Source organism: Hemicordylus capensis, chromosome 4, assembly GCF_027244095.1.
Source record: "Hemicordylus capensis ecotype Gifberg chromosome 4, rHemCap1.1.pri, whole genome shotgun sequence".
NCBI lineage: Eukaryota > Metazoa > Chordata > Lepidosauria > Squamata > Cordylidae > Hemicordylus > Hemicordylus capensis.
In genome coordinates, this window is record NC_069660.1 from 282,800,532 (window position 1) to 282,819,932 (window position 19,401).

Consider the following 19,401-nt stretch of genomic DNA (forward strand, 5'->3'; position numbering starts at 1 on the left):
TTTTTACTAACCTGTTTAATATATTCAATGAGATTTGGGATACAATTAATTTCAAATCGAAGGGTTTTCAAGGGCTCCAGCCATTTGCCAAGCTCTAAAAAACAAACAAGGGAATCTGATGGCTACAGGAGTCATTATTGTGGCAGCTGCTTTTGTAAAATTGCATATTTTAAAAATGGTGGCTGACATACAGGGATGGGACTTTCTGCAGCTCACGGGTAGAGCATCAGCTCTGCATGCAGAAGGCCCCAAGGTCCACTTCCTGGCATCTCCAGGTAAGGCTGGGAGAGACTCCTGCCTGAAACCTTAGAATGCTGCTGCCGGTCAGTGTAGACAATACTGAGCTAATGGACCAATGATCTGGCACGATATAAAGGAACATATATCCTATGTTCCTATAGATAGGAACATATATCCTATGTTCCTATCTATACAGGCCAATACTGCATGTGCTGAAGACCACTGAGCATAATTTTTCAATGCCAGCCACCCCACCCTCCATGTTTCCCTTGAAGTCTGCTGTGCCTCCCAAAAATATAGCCCATGTGGGCTGCAGGACCCTCAGAGAATTTTTTTGAGAGGCTGCAGGGGAAAAAGCAGAATTGGCACAATTTGCCCCTCTCCCATAGCATGCATGAAACCTAAGAATACAAGAACAGCCCTGCTAGATCAGGCCCAAGGCCTATCTAGTCCAGCATCCTGTCTCACACAGTGGCCCACCAGATGCCTTAACACAGGCAGCATTGGCCTAGATGTCTACCACTAAGCAATAAATATTAGAGTGGCAGGCCCTTGGCACAAATTGATTTAGCCCTCAGAAGATGTTAAAAACATCTTTATATGGCTCCAGATCAAGGAATGCAGACATAATGGGCAGCATCCAGAGTTGTGCTGGTGCAACATATGTTAGCCCAAGGCATTTTCCCTGCCTCCTCCTCCTCCCAGCTGAAGTTTCCTAAGTGCCCCCAAAAGCTGCTTCCTGAGATATGAGAAACCTTCCACAGTGGCATGGGAGCAGCACCGGAGGCAGCAGGGGGAGGGGCATACGATGAAGAGAAAGGGCAGCTCAAGCACCACTCTGCTTGCAGTTTCCAGATATTGCCCCATTTACACAGCACCGCTGAAAGTCTCCTGACCCTAATCAATGGATTTTCAAGGGGGGTGGGGAATTTCACTATTTTTATTTATTTATTTATTTATTTATTTATTTATTTATTTATTTATTTATTTTATATACCACCTGACTCCAAAGGCTCTAGACGGTTCTCAAAAATAAACACCACAGAAACAGAATAAAACCAACTATTAAAACAACAATCAAAAGATTTAAAACATTCAGAGATTACAGCAATTAAAAAAAACTTAAACAGTAATTAAAAGGTTAACACATTCAAAGATTACTAAAAGCCTGGCTAAAACGTGTGTCTTAAGGGCTCTTTTAAAGGCTGGTAAAGATGTTAAACCACAAATGTCTGTAGGGAGCACATTCCACAACCCAGGAGCGACGATAGAGAAGGCCCTCCGAGTCACTGCCAGATAAGCTGGGGGTATACGGAGACAGACTGCTCTTGATGATCTTAATGTGCGGTGGGGATCATGTAGAAGAAGGTGCTCTCCCAGGTAATATGGTTCCAAGCCGTTTAGGGCTTTCAAGGTAATTACCAGCACTTGGTATTTTGCCCAGAAACCTATTAGCAGCCAATGCAGTTGCTTTAAAACAGGCATAATATGGTCTCTCCAAGACACTCTGGAAACCAATCTAGCCACTGCATTTTGAACCAATTGAAGTTTCTGAACTACATACAAAGGCAGCACCATGTAGAGCACATTGCAGTAGTCAAGCCTAGAGGTTACCAGAGAGTGTACCACAGTGCTGAGATAATTATCTTCAAGGAACGGGCACAGCTTCGTTCAACCTCATCCAGAACAGGAAAATCTATCATGTCCTTTGAAGTATGACCCCTTACCATGAGTACCTCCATTCTGCTTGGATTCAGCTTCAATTTATTATCCCTCATCCAGTCCATTACTGCCTGTAGGCAGGCATTTAGGGGGGCTATGCCATCTCCTGATGATGATGTCACAGAGAAATAGATTTGGGTATCATCAGCATATTGATAACACCCTGCTCCAAATCTCCTATTGATATCATCTAGTGGTTTCATGTAGATGTTAAAAAGCATCAGAGATAGGATGCAGTAGGAAGGAAGAGGCAGGAAAATGCACCAACAGTATTATGTATGCTACTCAACCATACACAGGAGTTCAATTTAAATTCAGTCTGGTCTGAAAGGATTTTTTAAAAATCATGCTACATTTTGGCTGATCTCCACAATGGCTTAATCAGAGCACCAAGAATGCTGCTGAAACATCTATTTGCAGGCGTGTATAAGCAAAACACATTGATAAAGGCATTTATATTCATAAATATACAAATATAATCAAAGCTAGATGCACATCTCTCCCATAAATCAACTTCTACAAAATGCTGACAAATAAATCCAAGATCCAACTGACTGCAATCCTATGCATGCATACTTAGGAATAAATCCTATTAATATTACTTACTCCCAAATATATACAATTCCAGTCTCAGTTACACAAGGCTGCAGATGCACAAGGCTAAGGAACAAAACCTAAATCTGTATTCCCTATTATTAAAAATATGTATATACCACTTTTCAACAACAAAGACTTCTCTAAGCAGTTTACACAATAAAAATAATGAGAAGATTGTTCCCTGTCCCCAAAGGGCTCACAATCTAAAAAGAAACACAAGGGAGATACCAGCAACAGCCACTGGGAGAGATGCTATGCTGGGGTCAATAGGGACAGTTTATATTTTTCAAGAATATCCACCTGAGCAATTTTGAGGGCAGGGAAAAATCCAGCTGCATTTTTTAAAAAAATTGTTTTTCCTGGATATTCTTTACAACTGCCTGATCCCTTTTACTGGCTCTTGCTCAGTTCCTCCATTCATTAACAAAAAGTGAAGAAAAACATGCGCACAGAGCCTCCAGATCACAATCAGCAGAAATTTGACAAGCTTTGAACAACTAAAACATTTTACAAATTTGTTTCAAATACTGGCCAGGATCCAAAGAGAGACTTCAGATGCACCCAAGAGATATGCTCAGTTTCAAAAAACAAACAATTCTCCTTTTAACAAGAGACCCCTATGCCACATTGTGGTTGGCTTCAAAAGCCATTTGCCATGGAGGCTGCTGTTTGAAAAATACACACCAATGAAGAGTAGAGACAATACAAACTAAGGAGCATTTTATTTATTTATTTATTTATATATATATATATATATATATATATATATATATATATATATTTATATATATATATATATATATATATATAATTTTATATTTTTAAAACACCCTTAAATAATGGAGAGAAAGTCACACAGCCTTTCAACCAGTCAGCCTAGTAATCTGTATGTAGAAATGGGAACTCATTACATATATTATCACAAAGTAGATGGTCAGAAGATCCTAATTACAGACACAGAACAATTGCTCCAGTAATGGCAAACACCCTACCTTGCAATTTGGTGTTATTTTCATCAGCCTTACAAAGCTTCAACAGGGGTGCTGAGTACTGTTCAAGCATTTGAACATCACTGGAGGACTGAACCACCAGCAGAACAAGGATGCAGGCATAATTATAGGCAACCGACTTCTTTGACTTGGAATCTCTGAAACAGATATTTTCTCTTTTAAAATGACACATATTTCACATTTCACTTGCATCTACGTACAGGATGCTATTCAGATTTCTATTTACATAATTATTTGTCCAGAGGAAAATAAAGCTTTCAGTTTAAACTCAGTGTAACATCCACAGCTGTCCATACTCCAGAATAGGGAGTCCTGTTCCAAAAGAAGTACAATTGTGGATGCTCCCCTTAGTATTTCAGAACTCAGAGAAAAGTGGGTCATACTGGACAGAATTAAGGAATCATGCCACCTGAATGGCAGAGAGCATGTACTGCTCTGAACCCAGAGTACAGAGCTTGTAAGTCCCATGCACAGGCAAATGTGTGCCTCCCTTCCACAAGCTATTGCGGTATATGTCATGCTCTGAAATCCCTTGTCAACTTAGCATTTTATTGCATTAATGTTTGAGGCGCAAGAGGGCTAACATGAACCACCTAACTATTGCAGTATATGTCATGCTCTGAAATCCCTTGTCAACTTAGCATTTTATTGCATTAATGTTCGAGGCGCAAGAGGGCTAACATGAACCACCTAACCAATTTGAACCAAATTTGCTACAGGTGTAGGGACACAAAGGGATGGCTCAAGTGCGTAGTTTGCAATGATGTCATCTAGGGGCGTACATGAAACATTTGTGGTGGTTTGGTCCGAATTTGGACCAAACCACCACTCCATGAACTGATTTGGTCAGACCAACCGGCTTGGCCAGTTGAACCAGCACAAACTGGTTCACAATTGAACCACTCAAACCAGCCCAGTTTGCGGCAGAGCATTTCAACTGCAAACCAGTCCACACCCCAATGTCATCCACCCTGATTCAAGATGGCGGGTACATGAACGGTTGAGGCACAAGTGGGCTAACTTGTGGACTGCCTAATCAATTTGAACCAAATTGGTACAGGTGTGGGGACACCTCAATAGCATTGTTTGTGATGATGTCATCCACTCCAATTCAAGATGGTATATGTGTGATCATTTAAGGCTGAAGTACACCGCCTAGAGATGTACATATCAGGCCGTATAAAAATATACTAAATAAGTAAGTAGACTAGCTTGTGAAGATGGTAATTATCAATTAAGATTATAGTAAAAGGAAAGTAGGCAGATTAGTTCTTACCAAAACTTGTTTTATCATTATTGCACAATAGCACAAGAAAAAATTGATTGTACAATATTTCACCTAGTGAGCAGGATCTATTGCTAACCAGATGCTTGTGCTATTGTGCAAGCAGAAACTATTTTCCTCAGCGCCTTCTTGTGAGTCCAGTCTCCAGACGCACCAGAAAAACTGTTCCCAAGGATCAAGGGACCCTTGGCAACAACATGAGAAACATCATGAGTGACTGGAGGAGAAGGGGGGAATTCAAAGGAAACAGGCAGAGGTATGGAAGCAGCTTTACAGTGGCAGAATACACATCTGGATGCTGTCCTTCTTCAGCTGAAGCTTTCAAAGTGGCATTCAAAAATACATTTAAAATATGAACACACAGTAAATCAAAGACAAAGCCCCAAAATCACACGCTCTAATAGGCCAGGGCAAATAGAAATGTTTTCACCTGGCACCAAAAAGAATGCGAAGATGATGCCAGGCAAACTTATTTATTTATTTAATTGTTGAATTTATATACTGCCTTTCATTAAAAACAATCCCAAGACCATTCTCTGGGAAGGAATTCAAATCCAAAAGTTAGAGCACCACAATCAAAAAGCCCCTGGCTCTGGTCACTAGAGATGTGCATGGAACCGGTTTGGAGGCCCTTTATGATGAACCAGTTCGATCGGCGAGCGGTTCCGCCAGTTTGACAGTCGGGGTGGTGGGGTGTGTGCATCTTTAAGGGCAAAGGAGGGTGCACTTACCCCTCCCACCACATTTCCCCCGCCGGCGCTACGTTTTGTTAAAGCCCCTACCTCCCTGCCACCCCGTTGCAGCATCTCCCGGAAGTAACCAGAAGTAAAAGACACGCCTGCGTGTGCCAGCCATGAGCACATGCATGTCGTGCGCAATGCACACTATGTGTGTGCACGCCCGCAACATGCACGCCCCATGCTGCACAGGTGTGTCTGTTACTTTTGGTCACTTCCGGGAGACATGGCAATGTCCAAAGGGGCTTTAATAAAATGAAGCACCGGCAGGAGAAATGCGGCGGGAGGAGGTAAGTGCACCCTCCCTCGCCCTTAAAGATGCACCACCCCCCGCCGTCAAACCACCTCTGTCTGGTTCCAGGCACATCCCTACTGGTCACCACCTGTCTCATCTCAGTGGTAAGGAGACAGGATCAATGCATGAGAGGGTGATCTTAGAATCAGAGTACATATTATTCTGGAGTAACGATGTACTTGAACAGGTTTCAGACCTATTCTTCTAAAATGTCTTCTAAATAATTTGCAAACTTATCCATATATATTTTGTATAAGTAACATTAAAAGCTGGAGGAGAAATACTTTTAAAAGCCATTAAATTGTCAATAAATAAAATTTCTGGCACACAGCACAAATGCAATTAGAATTTTTTCCTTTGGGACTTTAAAAAAAATGTACCTCTTGAGCTTCAGGAGCAATCAATCCTCCAAGTGGGCTTTCGACAAACAAAGCATGTTAAACAGATTTGTGGCGTGAGAAAATCTGTGCAGTAGCCTAGCTTGGTAGCCAGATTCAGTCCAGCTGGAGAAGTTTAGATAATTGCAAAAGAAACAGACAGCAACAACCATAACCCTCCTATCCCATGGAAAATAGATCTTCTGTCCCATGGAAAATTGATCTTTTGTCATCCTCTGTGTGAGGACAACTCACAGATTCCCACACTGAGAGAAATGTAAAAAGAGGGAGAAAAAATTCTCTCTAATCCACTCTCTCCACACCATGCATTGTTTTATAGAATTTTTGTCAGTCCTAAATTTCCTGGCCCTTCAGTTTCAACACGTTGACCCGTTCTAGCCTTCTGAGATAGCGAGAAACATTCCTCTCTGTCCACTCGCGCTACTCCATGCAAAATTTCACTTTATCCACTCACTCTACACCTCTACCATGTCTCCCTATAGTCACCTCTTTTCCAAACTAAAAAGCCCCAGGTGTTGTAGCCTTACCTCGTAAGGAAGGTGCTCCAGGCCTCTGAACAGCTTGGTTGCCCTCTTCTGCACCTTCTCCAGTTTTATAATGTCCTTTTTGAGGTATGGTGACCAGAACTGTACACAGCACTCCAAATGTGGCTGCACCATAGATTTATAAGGGCATACAATCATCCTCTTTGCTAAGCAGGGTCTGCCTAAGTTTACATTTGGATGGGTGACTACATTTGAGCACTGTCAGATATGCCCCTTAGGGTAGTGGTTCCTAATCTGTGGTCCACAAGGGTACTGCAGGTAGTCCATGGGGCGGGGAGATAACGTAATAATAATATAATCTGACTGGTAGGCCTACTGCAAATAAACGTACTATGATGAGTGCAATATGTTTGTGAGTTAGCATAATCCATATATATAATTCTCCTGGGTGTGCCTTGGAATGTGCGTCCCAGCGCCCAGCTGATTGGCTGGGCGGCGGACACGCCTGATTGGCTGAGGCGCACCCAGGAGGATTGGTTGCCGTGGCGGCCAGAGGTGGCGGGCCCGGCCTGGCCCAGCCGCAGAGGCAAGGCCCAAAAGGCGGGAAAGAAAGTGGGGGCAGAAGTGGCGGTGGGGAGGAGAGGTGGCTGGGCCCGGAAGCAGAGACTGGGGCAAAAAGGGAGAGGAGAGGTAACCGCCAGCCCCAAAGAGTGCACAGATGCTCTGTGCGGGGTCAGCTAGTAAATTAGAAATAGCGGTATTTTTAATACCTCCTGATATATATGTTTGACTGCTGCCAGCCATAGGCTATGTTTAAAATGTTTTAAATGGCTGGATTGCATGGTGGCCCACAAAAGCTTTCGAGGACGATGTAGTAGCCTGCATCAAGGAAAAGGTTGGGAACTGGTGCCTCAGGGACTGAGGCCAGAGCTCAGTGGAAGAGCATCTACATCCTCTTACAGGTAGGGCTGGGAAAAACTCTTGCCTGCTGCCAGTCAATGTAGACAATACTGAGCTACATGGACCAATGATCTGACTCAGTATAAGGCAGATTCCTATGTTCCTACCCAGATTAATCAGAAAATCTGGTTCACTACTTAAAGGAAGGTCTTTGTCAAAATTGGAAAGGGGAGGGGGTGCTCAGAAGTTTGATTCTTCAGCCCAGGACCATATCCCACATTAAAATCCTCATCAACTTGCAAGCATCCATTTTAAAGCATTACAGTTAAAGTAAGATAACAGACATTATAGTTACCCTAAAGCCTCTTTGGAATAGAACTCCATTAAAGTAATAAGACTCTGGAGGTTTTTCTCAAGGCTGAAGACGTGGGCTACTGCAGATCTTCCTACAGGGTTAAAAGTGATCAAGTAAAGATTATGAAGTGTCCCCAAGAGATCTGAGTGGTCTGTTTCATCAGTGACTGTGTACCGCTGGAAGTGACAGAACAGTTCTGAAATGCACTGAAGTGTCTGCGTTGAATGAAGAAGCCAGAGGGGAAATGCTTCATCACTTGCCCCATCTGTCTGGAGACCTTCCTCTTGGTCAGGATCAGAAAACTGGCAAAAGGCTCGAACTAGCAGGTTTGTGGCTTCATATTCAGAGAGGAAAAAAAGAAGACCTTTCTGTGACTGTGCCAAGAACTTCAGTATATCCCTGACAGACTGAAGTACACCAGGGTGCACATTTGTTATTGGATTTGATAACAGCAATGTGATCGATTCCAAGAAATGCTGGCTATGAAGGTACCTGGGGCAATGCAAAGAAGAAAAGCATTCTTAACCTCACTTGAAAATATCAGTAGTATGGGTTGTACAAGAGTACAATCACCATTGGAGATTCCAAACAGAGGACCAAATCCCACAAAGGCATCTGATCAGTTGCAAAAATGCATTATCAATGACCCCGAAAAGACACAACCCTGAACTTCAAATTTCATTTAACTAGTGCCAGTCTGTTTCCCTATTTTTTATAAAAGCAGAAAAAATAGAGCTACATTTTTATTTATGAATAGCGACAACTCTCTTCATTCAAGTAGTCATAAAAGGCATCTGCTAGCTGAGTTTATCCATTTGCATTCTGCCTTTCCATACAAAAATACACTCAGATTTAATTATGGTTAAGGATTTCACAGGGCAGTCAATCAGCTTTAGGAAGCTAACCTCAAATGCTCCCCAGACATAAAATGGTTACCAGAGGTTATCATTGTCTGCTACTATTAATTATTAATATAACACTAACACAGAAGTAACAAAGAGACTGCTTCAGGCATGGAAATGAGCGGAGGCTGGGATTTTCAGGGAGTGGCAATGAAATCAAAGCATCCCCTGGAAGGTCACCCACTAAGTTTAAATTGTGGGATGGAATCTGAATCCAGTTCTTCTCAGTCCAACACTATTATCCACTACCCCAATGTCCAAGATAGGGGTTCCCAACCCTGGGTTCCCAGATTATGTTGGACTATAGTTCCCATAACCTACAGCCACAATGGCCAAAGGTAATTAAGAATAGCTCCAAAATTTCAACATAAACAGGGGGCCCAAGGCTGAGAATCTTTGGAGAGGGGGAGAGAGAAAAGAGAATTGAACAGAGGAGGCTAAATAGAAAATTATGAAATGGCATGACAAGAGGTAAAATTGGAAATGGGAGAAGAGACTTCAGTCTAGGTTGGAACATCTCCAACATTTAAATGCAACAAGGCATGTAAAGTGCATTGTAAGCACATATGTCAATAACTGGAAAACACAAAAACTAGCAACTTTTTGGCATATATACATAACGGAGGCAATTTACCTGAACAGGACTGGGAAAGGGTCATCCCTTTCTGGGGGTCCTGTAATACGTGCAGTTGTTGGGAAAGATTTCACAGGGGGCTGGATCATGGTATGAGGGGCAGTCTCCATCAAATGCATAATCTCATCCAAAAGGTTAATGAGTTTCTCCACTTCGCCTTCACTCATATTGGAGGACTCCAAAAGGTTGTCCATATCCATGGGGGCCTCCACATCATTTTCGTACTCCTGGTTGCCTCTCTCAAGTCCAGCATCCGGATCCTGCTCAGTCTCAGTGTGGTTAGAAAGGGGTGGAGAATTTTCCGCTAACTGGTCACCAAACTTTTTGATCTCAGATAAAATCTCATAAAAGTGGCATTTCTGTAGAACTGCAGAGCCTGCAGTAACCACCCTTACTGTCTGGTCCAAGAGGATAAGCTCCAGTAGCCTCTGATAGCCACTTTTTTCATGTGCCTCTAACCCACTCCTCAAAAATACCTCCATTCCTTCAGTCATGCTAATAACGCTATCCAAAGCTTTGAAGGCATTGAGTTTCAGGGAGGAAGACACATGGTCTGCAAAGAGCAGCTCAAATAAGGAATTAATTACTCCTCCTTGCAAAAGTCCTGCTATTCCTCGAGTCCCACATTCAGCCAGTGAGGATACCAGTTTTGTCCCAGCTTTAAGCTGACGGACATTCAATGCAATTGGCTGTCTCAAAGCTACCTGCAGGTTTAAAGACTGCATTGTCCAGTCAACCAACTGGCTTACATAATCCTGGTTTGTGTCCTTCAACTGCAAGTAGCTCAGTCCTTTGACGATTAAATTTGGAATTTCTTCCAATGCAGTGACCCATTTTGCACCTCTCTCATCTTGATACAGTTCCAGCAGTTCAGCCAATTTAACAGAAGTCTCAACTGCCCCAGAATTTTCCTTCTCTATATCTTGATCTCTCATCTTGGCAACTTCAGCCTCAAAAGTGGTTTTGTAGGGACAGCCAAAGTACAGAAGCGGCCCAAGCTCCCTATCAAAAGGGTCGTAAGTCACAGGTGGTACTCTGGCTAGATCCTCAGCAGTGTATTCGATGTCAAAGCTTGGGTACTTAAAAGTCTCACGTTCCAAATCAGCAATTCCATCTTCATCGCTTGAAATCTGCTCATAACCATCATCCCCTGGAACAAAGTTTTAAAGTGACCTTGTTAAATCCATTCGGCTATATTCAACCCAAGTAAGCAACAAAAGTACAGCCATGTATTCATTTCTGCTTAGAAAAAGAAAAATGTGTGGTCTCCCCTTTTGCACATAGATAAGGATGTCTGAGTTTTAACCTTCTGAAAGATTTCTTGCCAACAGTAAGCAACTGACAAGACCAAGAAATATCAACTGACAAGAGTAGGAGCACCATATCATGACTCTCTTTGAGGCTCTCCTCATCAGGCTACTCTTGGGTTCTAGATACCCTTGGCCTTCTTTCAGCCAAGATGACAACAGTCCTCATTTTTCTAAGGCTGCAATCTTATGCACACTTACCCGGATGTGAACCCCACAGGGAAACTTACTTCCAATTAAATATGTTCTGTTTGGGCTTCAAATGTCCAGAGAGAAAACAAAGACAAATGATTGTTTCACTGGCAAGCTCTTCCCTCTTCAAAGCTCAAGCAAACAACTTAAAAGAAATGGATAGTAGGAATACATGAGCACTACTACACATGAATGCGGGAGGGACACTACGAAAGCAAAAACTTTGCAAGGAGAACATTGTCTACTGGCTTACAAGCCTGATAGTCCTATACAAAAACTGGGGGGCCCAGCCTATATTGCAGTGACTGAACAGCAACGACACAGGCTTAGTAACCAATTAGCCTAATCAACATGCATATTGGAAAGCCCTGCTTTCTGCCACTTCTTTGGAGAGGCTTTTTATTTTGCTTTAGGAGCTAAACAAGTATTACTGTGCTTTGGTGGAATGGCAGAAGAACATTCAATCCTAAGATTTCTACAATTGAAAAATTAGAGAATTCTGAAACAGTGCAGCGCTGGGGAGAAGAATAGGAGAGCGATCTAGTGAAGTACAAGCAGAAATCTACTTGTTCAATGAGAATTTTCAACCTCCCTTATCCCATTGCAGTTTCTAACATTTGAAAAAGCCACTCCTTGGGATCAGAGGACCCTCTACAAACAACAGTGAGGGATGTGGAACAGCAGGAGAGGGGAATCTGTTAAAAATCAGGGAAGCACGCAAGCAATGAGACCCTCTAGATCCTAGTCTTCGTGTCTTTCATTATTAATGATGTTGCAAACACCAACCTTCAGAATTGCATTCCACAAAGCACTCAAAATGAGGGGAGGGAAGCATCTTGTCAGAAGCAATACAATATAGCAGTTTAAGTGCTGGAAAAATGAGATTGCCAATAGAAGCATTACTTTAAGGAAAACCACTTGGAACTCCCATAACAAATGAGCAACAACTATGAATTTATGGTACACAGAGTATTATTTGCTGGAAATGTGCAAAGCCTATATACACTATTTCTTATCTTCTCAACTAAAATTTCTTAAAGCATCCCTCTTGCAAAAATGAAGTCTAATCTTGTTTCCCCCAAAATTTGCGTTCACAGCATTAAGAAGTTTGAATCTTTTCTCTATTGTGCATTAAAGTACTCGATTCCCCAAAATTACTTCCTAAATTCCAGTCTCAAGACCAGTTCACACATGTATTCTCACCACTCATTCACTGCAGCACAGTATGTGATTACTCACATACATGAATGGGTCATAATAGGTTAAATGAAACAGATAGAACTTTTATATTGTCAACTCAAAATCTTTGCTTTTCAATGAGGACAGCTCACACAGGCAATTGACAGTCAAATTATTAACTGTAATAATTTGTTTTAACAACTTTTATACTTTTTATTGTGTCTTGTGTGTTTTAATCAGTGTTTTTTAAATTTTGTACACCGCCTAGAGATGTACTTATCAGGCAGTATAAAAATATGATTGATAGATTGATAGAGATAGATAGATAGATAGATAGATAGATAGATATCTGAGAGAAGAGAGCTGGTCTTGTGGTAGCAAACATGATTTGTCCCCCTAGCTAAGCAGGGTCTGCCCTGGTTGCATTTGAATGGGAGACCACATGTGAGCATTGTAAGATATCCCCCTCAGTGGATGGAACCACTCTGGGAAGAGCAGAAGCTTTCAGTTCCCTCTCTGGCTTCTCCAAGATAGGGCTGAGAGAGATTCCTACCTGCAACCTTGGAGAAGCCACTGCCAGTCTGAAGACAATACTGAGCTAGATGGACCAAAGCTCCATCGGCAGCTTCCTATGTTCCTATGTAGATAGATATGATAAATATAATGCTGAGTAATCAATGAGTAATTTCTGAATTTGTATTTTGCCTACCTTCACCTTCCTCCTCTTCATCACCATCCTCTTCCTCTTCTTCCTCTTCCTCCTCCTCTTCCTCATCCTCAGGGATACTCTCTACTGTTTGACCATCATCATCCTCTTCATCCTCCTCTTCTTCCTCAACATCCACTCCCTCTTCATCCTCCTCCACTTCTTCTGGCTGGTCTTCCTCCATTTCTCCTTCATCAGAATACGGGCCCTCTTGATGAACAGATGTCCGATCAGGAGAAATGGGTTCAAAGTAATCCTCTCTGTGATCAACATCATCTTCTTTTTCTCCAACCACTGGACATAATTAAAAGCAACACAACACATTTAAAATGTATCATAAAAGTTATGACACTTTTAGATGACAAAAATGAAGAGAGCAGCATAACATAAAACTAAACAATATAGGCATTTGAATCCAAGTAAAGTCTTAGGACCTTACATGCAATCTAAATCCTCCTATAAAGGCTGCATGTCCCTTGGGGACATGAATTTGTCTCATTCTTAACACATTGGTGTGTGGTTGTTTTTTAATGTATCTAGTCCATTCTCAGGCCTTCAGTCGAGCAGACTAGGCACTTTCATAAAATTAATGGATTATTGCTTTGGTTCTGCAGTCCTCAGGCAGGCAAGGTTCTTGTCTAATTAGGCCGATTCATATGTTTGTGAATTCCTTCATAAGATATGGGATGCATCCTGATACATCCCTGTTACAGTTGCCACTTCCCAGTAACAATTCATCAGTAGCTGAATAATATATGATTCACAAAGCAGTGGCCCATGACTCCTGGCACTTGAGCTGTTTCACAGATCTGAACTGGCTCAAGGTCTGTCTTGAATTCATCCAAGAAACCAAGGGCAAATTTAAGCCTCACGAGACCCTGTGAGGCAGGGCAGGCTATGTTTTCAATGCTATCAGATGCCATGTCTTCCATGCTATAAATGATACCCCACTTCAATCCCAACCTTCTTTGAATTATGTAGGACATTGTATCTAAAAAGCTAAGACTTCTTTATTTTCTCTCTAAGATGAATGGATACAAAGGAGGACAAGACTCCTGCAGTGTTAACAGTTGGACAGAACAGGGAATTTGAACAGGGACAGCTTGTTATACAGGAATGAAAAAAGCTGCACCTGCCACCATAAACCTCTAGCATCTAATATTAGAAGTCCCTGTACTCCTTTGCATCTGGTAATTCTTTCCCCGCCCCACCTTCTGCTTTACCAAAAAAATTTAAAAGCAAACAAGTGTACCACTGGGACAACCCACTTGAGGCCAAAGGGATAGGCTGGGGAAATTGCCCAGTGCCACCCCTGCACATTTTAGTAAAACAGAGATCCTTTCCACACCCAAGATGTTTTGTGTGTACACATAAAAATGCAACACACAAATGCAATGAATCAGTGTTTGAAAATACATCTATCATTCAGGTATATCTGCAGTGATGTAGTTGTAGTGGAGCAGAAGGGGAGCTCTGGTACTTCTCCAGCCGCAGGAGCGGAGCTCCGGTATGTCTCGCGGCACCTCCATGCTCCCCCACCCACTTTTCCGCCAAGCAGAACATCCGGAGTCCCAGCCAGCATGATTCAGGGAGCACCTCGTGGCTTCATTAAGCTACTGCAACTTGCAAAGCTGCTCCATAGCGTTGGGGCTATGGGATCTGAACAGGGATTTGAACTCTGGTCTGCCTGGTCCTAGTCCAGCACTCAGTATTTTCACTGTACGTGGCACTTCCAGGGCTCAGGTTTCCAGCTGTACTATTCCTAAGTGCTAGCTTGTAGCTTTAAATAATAGCAGAACTAACAGACTGTATGGTTTGTGCCTTTTTCTACCATTGAACTTTTCCAGTCTTGTCCTTCACTTTTTCCTTGGCATGTTTATTTTCATTCCTAGATTAAAAACTCTGGGAATTAAGGTTAAAACCTTCCCTGCCTTCTTTGGTCCATGTAAGCTAAAATATCTCTTTTCTGCTAAATGTGCCTTTTAAGAGAAGGCATATATGCACCCCTGGGTGGAGCATAACCTTGGTATAACCTGAAATGTTTAGATAGACAGACAGACAGACAGACAGACAGATAGAATTTTCCGCTTTTATCTATAATCTTCTTGTGACAGAACTCACAAAAATTATTGCATTTATCTAAGTGGGGTGGGTGTGGCCATTTAGGTGGGTGTGGCCATGGGGGTGTGGCTATGTCTGCTGTCATGGAGAGCTCCTGCACTTCTGACTTTGTGATTGCACCACTGTATATTTGTCAGACAGCTGGATGGGCTGCAGCTCCCCGATGAATGTATACTCTGTGGCAAACCCAGATTTGTTACTGTGCAACATCTGGAACAGCCTATGGTTTCCCACACCCCAGCCTGACAATCCTAGCCTCTGCACCACAAAAGTTGTTTTATATAGAATGGATGAACTGTTCAAGGTGTTCTTCCTTATTTTAAAACTGAATATATACCCAATTATTAGACATCAGACTAGAAGTACTTTCACTAGAGCTATAGAAAAACCATGGCACATAAAAGAGAATCTGAAATCACCAGTGAAATCTAACCATTCTGTTACTAGAAGACCCCAAATCTTCCTCCATATTTTATTTATACATATATGTGCACAAACAATTAAAAATAAAAAGAGAGAGAATCTCTCTCCTAAGTACCGGATACAGGCATTGGCTCATCTTCATCATCGTCGGGAGGAGGAGGGCCTGGTGGAGTCCTTGGTCCTCTGGGCTGTGGTCGTGGAGGACTGCCATTGAACTGATCCTCCTTCTCTCCATCAGCTGTAAAGAAAAGAAAAGAAAACCATTTTTATGGAAAGAAAGAGGGTTCCGTTCTTTAAAGCTTGTCATGATGATAAAAAAGAAGTCCATGGATCCAGGGCACGCACACTACTCAGCCACTGAACAGCCCAACCTCACGGCATGCAAATGCGGGGCTGTTCCATACCTCCTAAGGAATGCATCATCACGACTGCACCAGAACTTCCATTATTCCCAATGGAAGCAGCGGCACAGCAGCAATGACACAGTCCTCAGGAGGCACGGAAAGCCCTGCATTCCCAAGCAGTGAGGATGGGCTGTCCAATGGTTCGGAAGCAAAGTGCATGCCTCGCAATGTGCATGCACAAGCCACTGAGCCCATTCTCACGAGTGAGTGAGAGGGCTTGAGGGAGGGTGGCAGGGAAGGCAGCAGAAGCTCACGTTCCCTGCAGATGAGAAACATGGAGTTGCTGGGTGCGCGAATCACGCACCCAGACAGTCCACAGCTGCCACAGGCAGCATAGAGGCTGGGACGTGTCATCCCGGCCCCCGGAAATCCCACAATGTACCACACGATCCCTCCAGAGACAAGCAAGCACCCGTCAGTGCTTCAGCACTGGCTGAAAGCAGCCTGCTCTGACACACAGTCAGGTAAATGGAGTTAAGGGAGCACTCGCTTCCTTGACCTTGTTTACGAGCCTGGCTTCTTAGCTGGGTTTGCTGCCAAGGCACCGCTGGCGCCACTTGGCTCCCACTTGTTCCTATGGGCAGCCAAGCCCGGGCTTAGCTGCTCGTGAAAACAGCCTCACAGTCTTCAAAATTCTCCTCAGCTTACAAAGCAGTTGGAGGGGTGGGGTGGAGCTGATGCGAGGATTGCTAAATGCAGAACTACCTCCAGAGCTCACTCAGTTGCTTCTGCATCAGATCCCCCAACAAATATTAAAACCCATGTGAGTTTCAAATAAAGTTGCAGCGAGTCAGGTGGAAAGTTGCTGGAATTGTTCAGAAACTGGTGAATGCATGGATACTGCACAAATAAAGTTACAGATCACAACCAAAAACTTCAGCTAAAAAGAGCAGTGAAATACAGATTCAATTTTCATTATGCAAAGCTTTTTAAGACAATCTTTTTAATTTTTAATTTTAAGGTAATTCGTTTTTCAGTGCTCACCAAGTTTTGGAGTTCTTTTCAAAGCCGTTTGTTGCTGAGGAGGGGGTGGAGGGGGCGGAGGAGGGGGTGGCGAGTCCCGGTCATGGCTTACTACTCTATCAACAGAGCCGTATATCGCCAGCGTCAAGCAGTTGTACCAACCTCTTAGAACTAATCCATCAGTGTTGACCTGGTTTTTAAAAGAAAGGACGCAGTTCAAAAACAGAACAAAAACTCTTCATAATACTGACTTTTTGCATCCATACCACTAGCTCATATCATAATCAAGTTGCAATAGAGAGTATGACACCAATGGTGTTTCAATCAGACTTCACAGGCATTGCAACTTCCATAGGGATAAGTGCACACTGCAAATGCCTGTGGCACACCAACTCCTGTAACAGTTCTGAGAGCCTCAACTTTCAGTCCAGTCCAATCCAATCTTTATTATGGTCATAGACCAGAGTATAAAAATATAAAAAAGAACACACACAAACAGAAAACATATAAACAAATATATCAAGATCAAACATTTAAAAACCTGAATGGATTCTGCAAATTATATAAAAGTACCTGGCCACTCTATTAATAACATTCTCATTAGGACTGGCTAATAAAAACTTCATCAAGATGCCCTATAAAATCAGTCAGCAAAAGGGAGATTAATCCTAAACAGGCATCCCTATAAAAATGACAATATAAAATAGAATGTGCACTGGTCTCCACGTGGCCTGTTCCGCAGGGACATAGGCGGGCGGGAAAAGGAGTGCCTTCCTCAACTTTCATTTGAAAAGCTTCTAGTCCTCAGAGAAGCAAAGACAGGTCTGAGCATGAATAGTCTGTCTGTGTGAGGGACTTCTTCCTAAATGCCACATCAGGCTGACCGGCACATATGGGCAAAGGCCAGCCGGAATTTGAAAGAAGGCTCAGTCAATGTACTGATGAAAGGCAGGGCTCTATTGTTTATTCATGTCAACTTGCATCTATGGAGCAACTTGGATGGCATGCAGTCCATTTCCCATTTGACTAATGCTCATCATCCCCCCAAAATGGCATTTATTATAGCACTTTTTGCAAGACATTAAAGTGTTGTTGTTTTTTAATCACCACCAGAAAGTTCAACTAGTTATTACCTTTGCATTGGGCCTAAAAATAATTGACGAGTTCTCATCATACTCCAGGCTGTTAAAACAATGGAGAAACATGTGTTACGTGTTAAGCAAGATGTCACACAGATACTTAAAGGACTTAGATTTGCATTGGCATACTATGTTAGCTGGAACCCAGCCTCACCATGGGACGTTCTTCCAAGCAATGTTCTTAGGATCAGCGTAGTAACTGTCTATTGGTTTGTACATTAAAACAGCAGAACGGAGGGACTTCAATACCAATTCAAGTTTAGTTATTTTCATAGCCTCCTTTCACCAAAAGCAAGACACGTGAGGAAAGAAAGCTTGACCCCATGGATTGACTTCCACAGCCACAGCACAAGTAGCTGGGCGTGTCCCTATAGCTAGTGTGCATCATTCCTAGCAACTAGGGCAGTATCAGAGAACTTCCCCGATCCCATCCACAGCTTTTACTTGCTGGCAGACACCTGCTCCAGCCTCTAGGACTATGATTTGAAAAGGAAAAAGGCTTCCAAATCTGAATGAACATGATACCATGCAAGGGGCTTAGAGGGAAATCCCTTTCTGCCTATCAAGCAGCAGAGCTGCCCTTCACCCCTCCTGCACCTATGATTTGGCTGGAATCAGACTGAGGACTTTATCTAGAAAATACTGTGCTCATACATCAAGCTTATACAACAGGGTCATCAAAAGATACCACTATCAACTCATGTCAAGGGTACATCTCTCCAGCAGAGGGCCAAATTTACACACTTTGGCAGCAATCCACAGTATATTGTTGACAGACTGTGAAGAAACAGCAATTCAACATCTGCATCATTTACAAGTGTTCAAGTTATTTAGTCATGACCAGTGCCCCAACATCTGGCAACACTCAGGCTTGGTACAGGAGTAATAGTGGGGGTCGTTTAACCAAGGTTAAGAGATTGGGAAGGCCATGGGATCACTGTCCTTCAGTTCTTCCCCTCCCCAGAGCTAATTATCCCACAGCTCTTAGCCCCAATTAAGAGTTACATTAGTATCAACATTAACCATAGCTAACTAACAAAGAGTCCTTCTTAGCCAGAATATGAAAATGAAGTTTAAAGCTGGTTAGGAACCTCTTGTTAACTGGAATCTGATTAGCACTAACCACAGTTAATGTCAGTGCCAGTGTAATGCTTAACTGTAATAAAGGTCACTGGGTCCGAAAAGGAGAGGGGTTGGAGGAAGAAGTGCATGATCTCACACCTGCTCCCAATCTCTCAGCCACAGACTCCCAACATTATATCTGCATGTAAAGAATTACCTTCATTAGTCTCTACTATACTAAACTACACTACAATCCCATACAAACTTGTCTATTTCCAGAAAATGGCAATTTTGTAGGGCTTCCAGATATTTCACAATGCATCTCTCTCTTCCCTGAAACTGAGA

General features: G+C 42.6%; 1 protein-coding gene across 6 annotated transcripts in view; it reads right to left on the reverse strand.

Moving 5' to 3' along the window:
• The window catches only part of VIRMA (vir like m6A methyltransferase associated), a 52,433-nt gene that overhangs the window by 18,925 nt on the left and 14,107 nt on the right, over positions 1–19,401 (reverse strand). For all 6 annotated transcript variants that reach the window (XM_053243017.1, XM_053243021.1, XM_053243020.1 and 3 more), the window contains exons 4-11: positions 17,989–18,037; positions 16,877–17,045; positions 15,604–15,726; positions 12,948–13,238; positions 9,561–10,710; positions 8,025–8,516; positions 3,552–3,706; positions 12–94 (exon numbers count right to left, since the gene is read on the reverse strand). In XM_053243017.1, the coding sequence (XP_053098992.1) occupies positions 12–94; positions 3,552–3,706; positions 8,025–8,516; positions 9,561–10,710; positions 12,948–13,238; positions 15,604–15,726; positions 16,877–17,045; positions 17,989–18,037 (2,512 nt within the window). The remainder of the gene's footprint in view (positions 1–11; positions 95–3,551; positions 3,707–8,024; positions 8,517–9,560; positions 10,711–12,947; positions 13,239–15,603; positions 15,727–16,876; positions 17,046–17,988; positions 18,038–19,401) is intronic.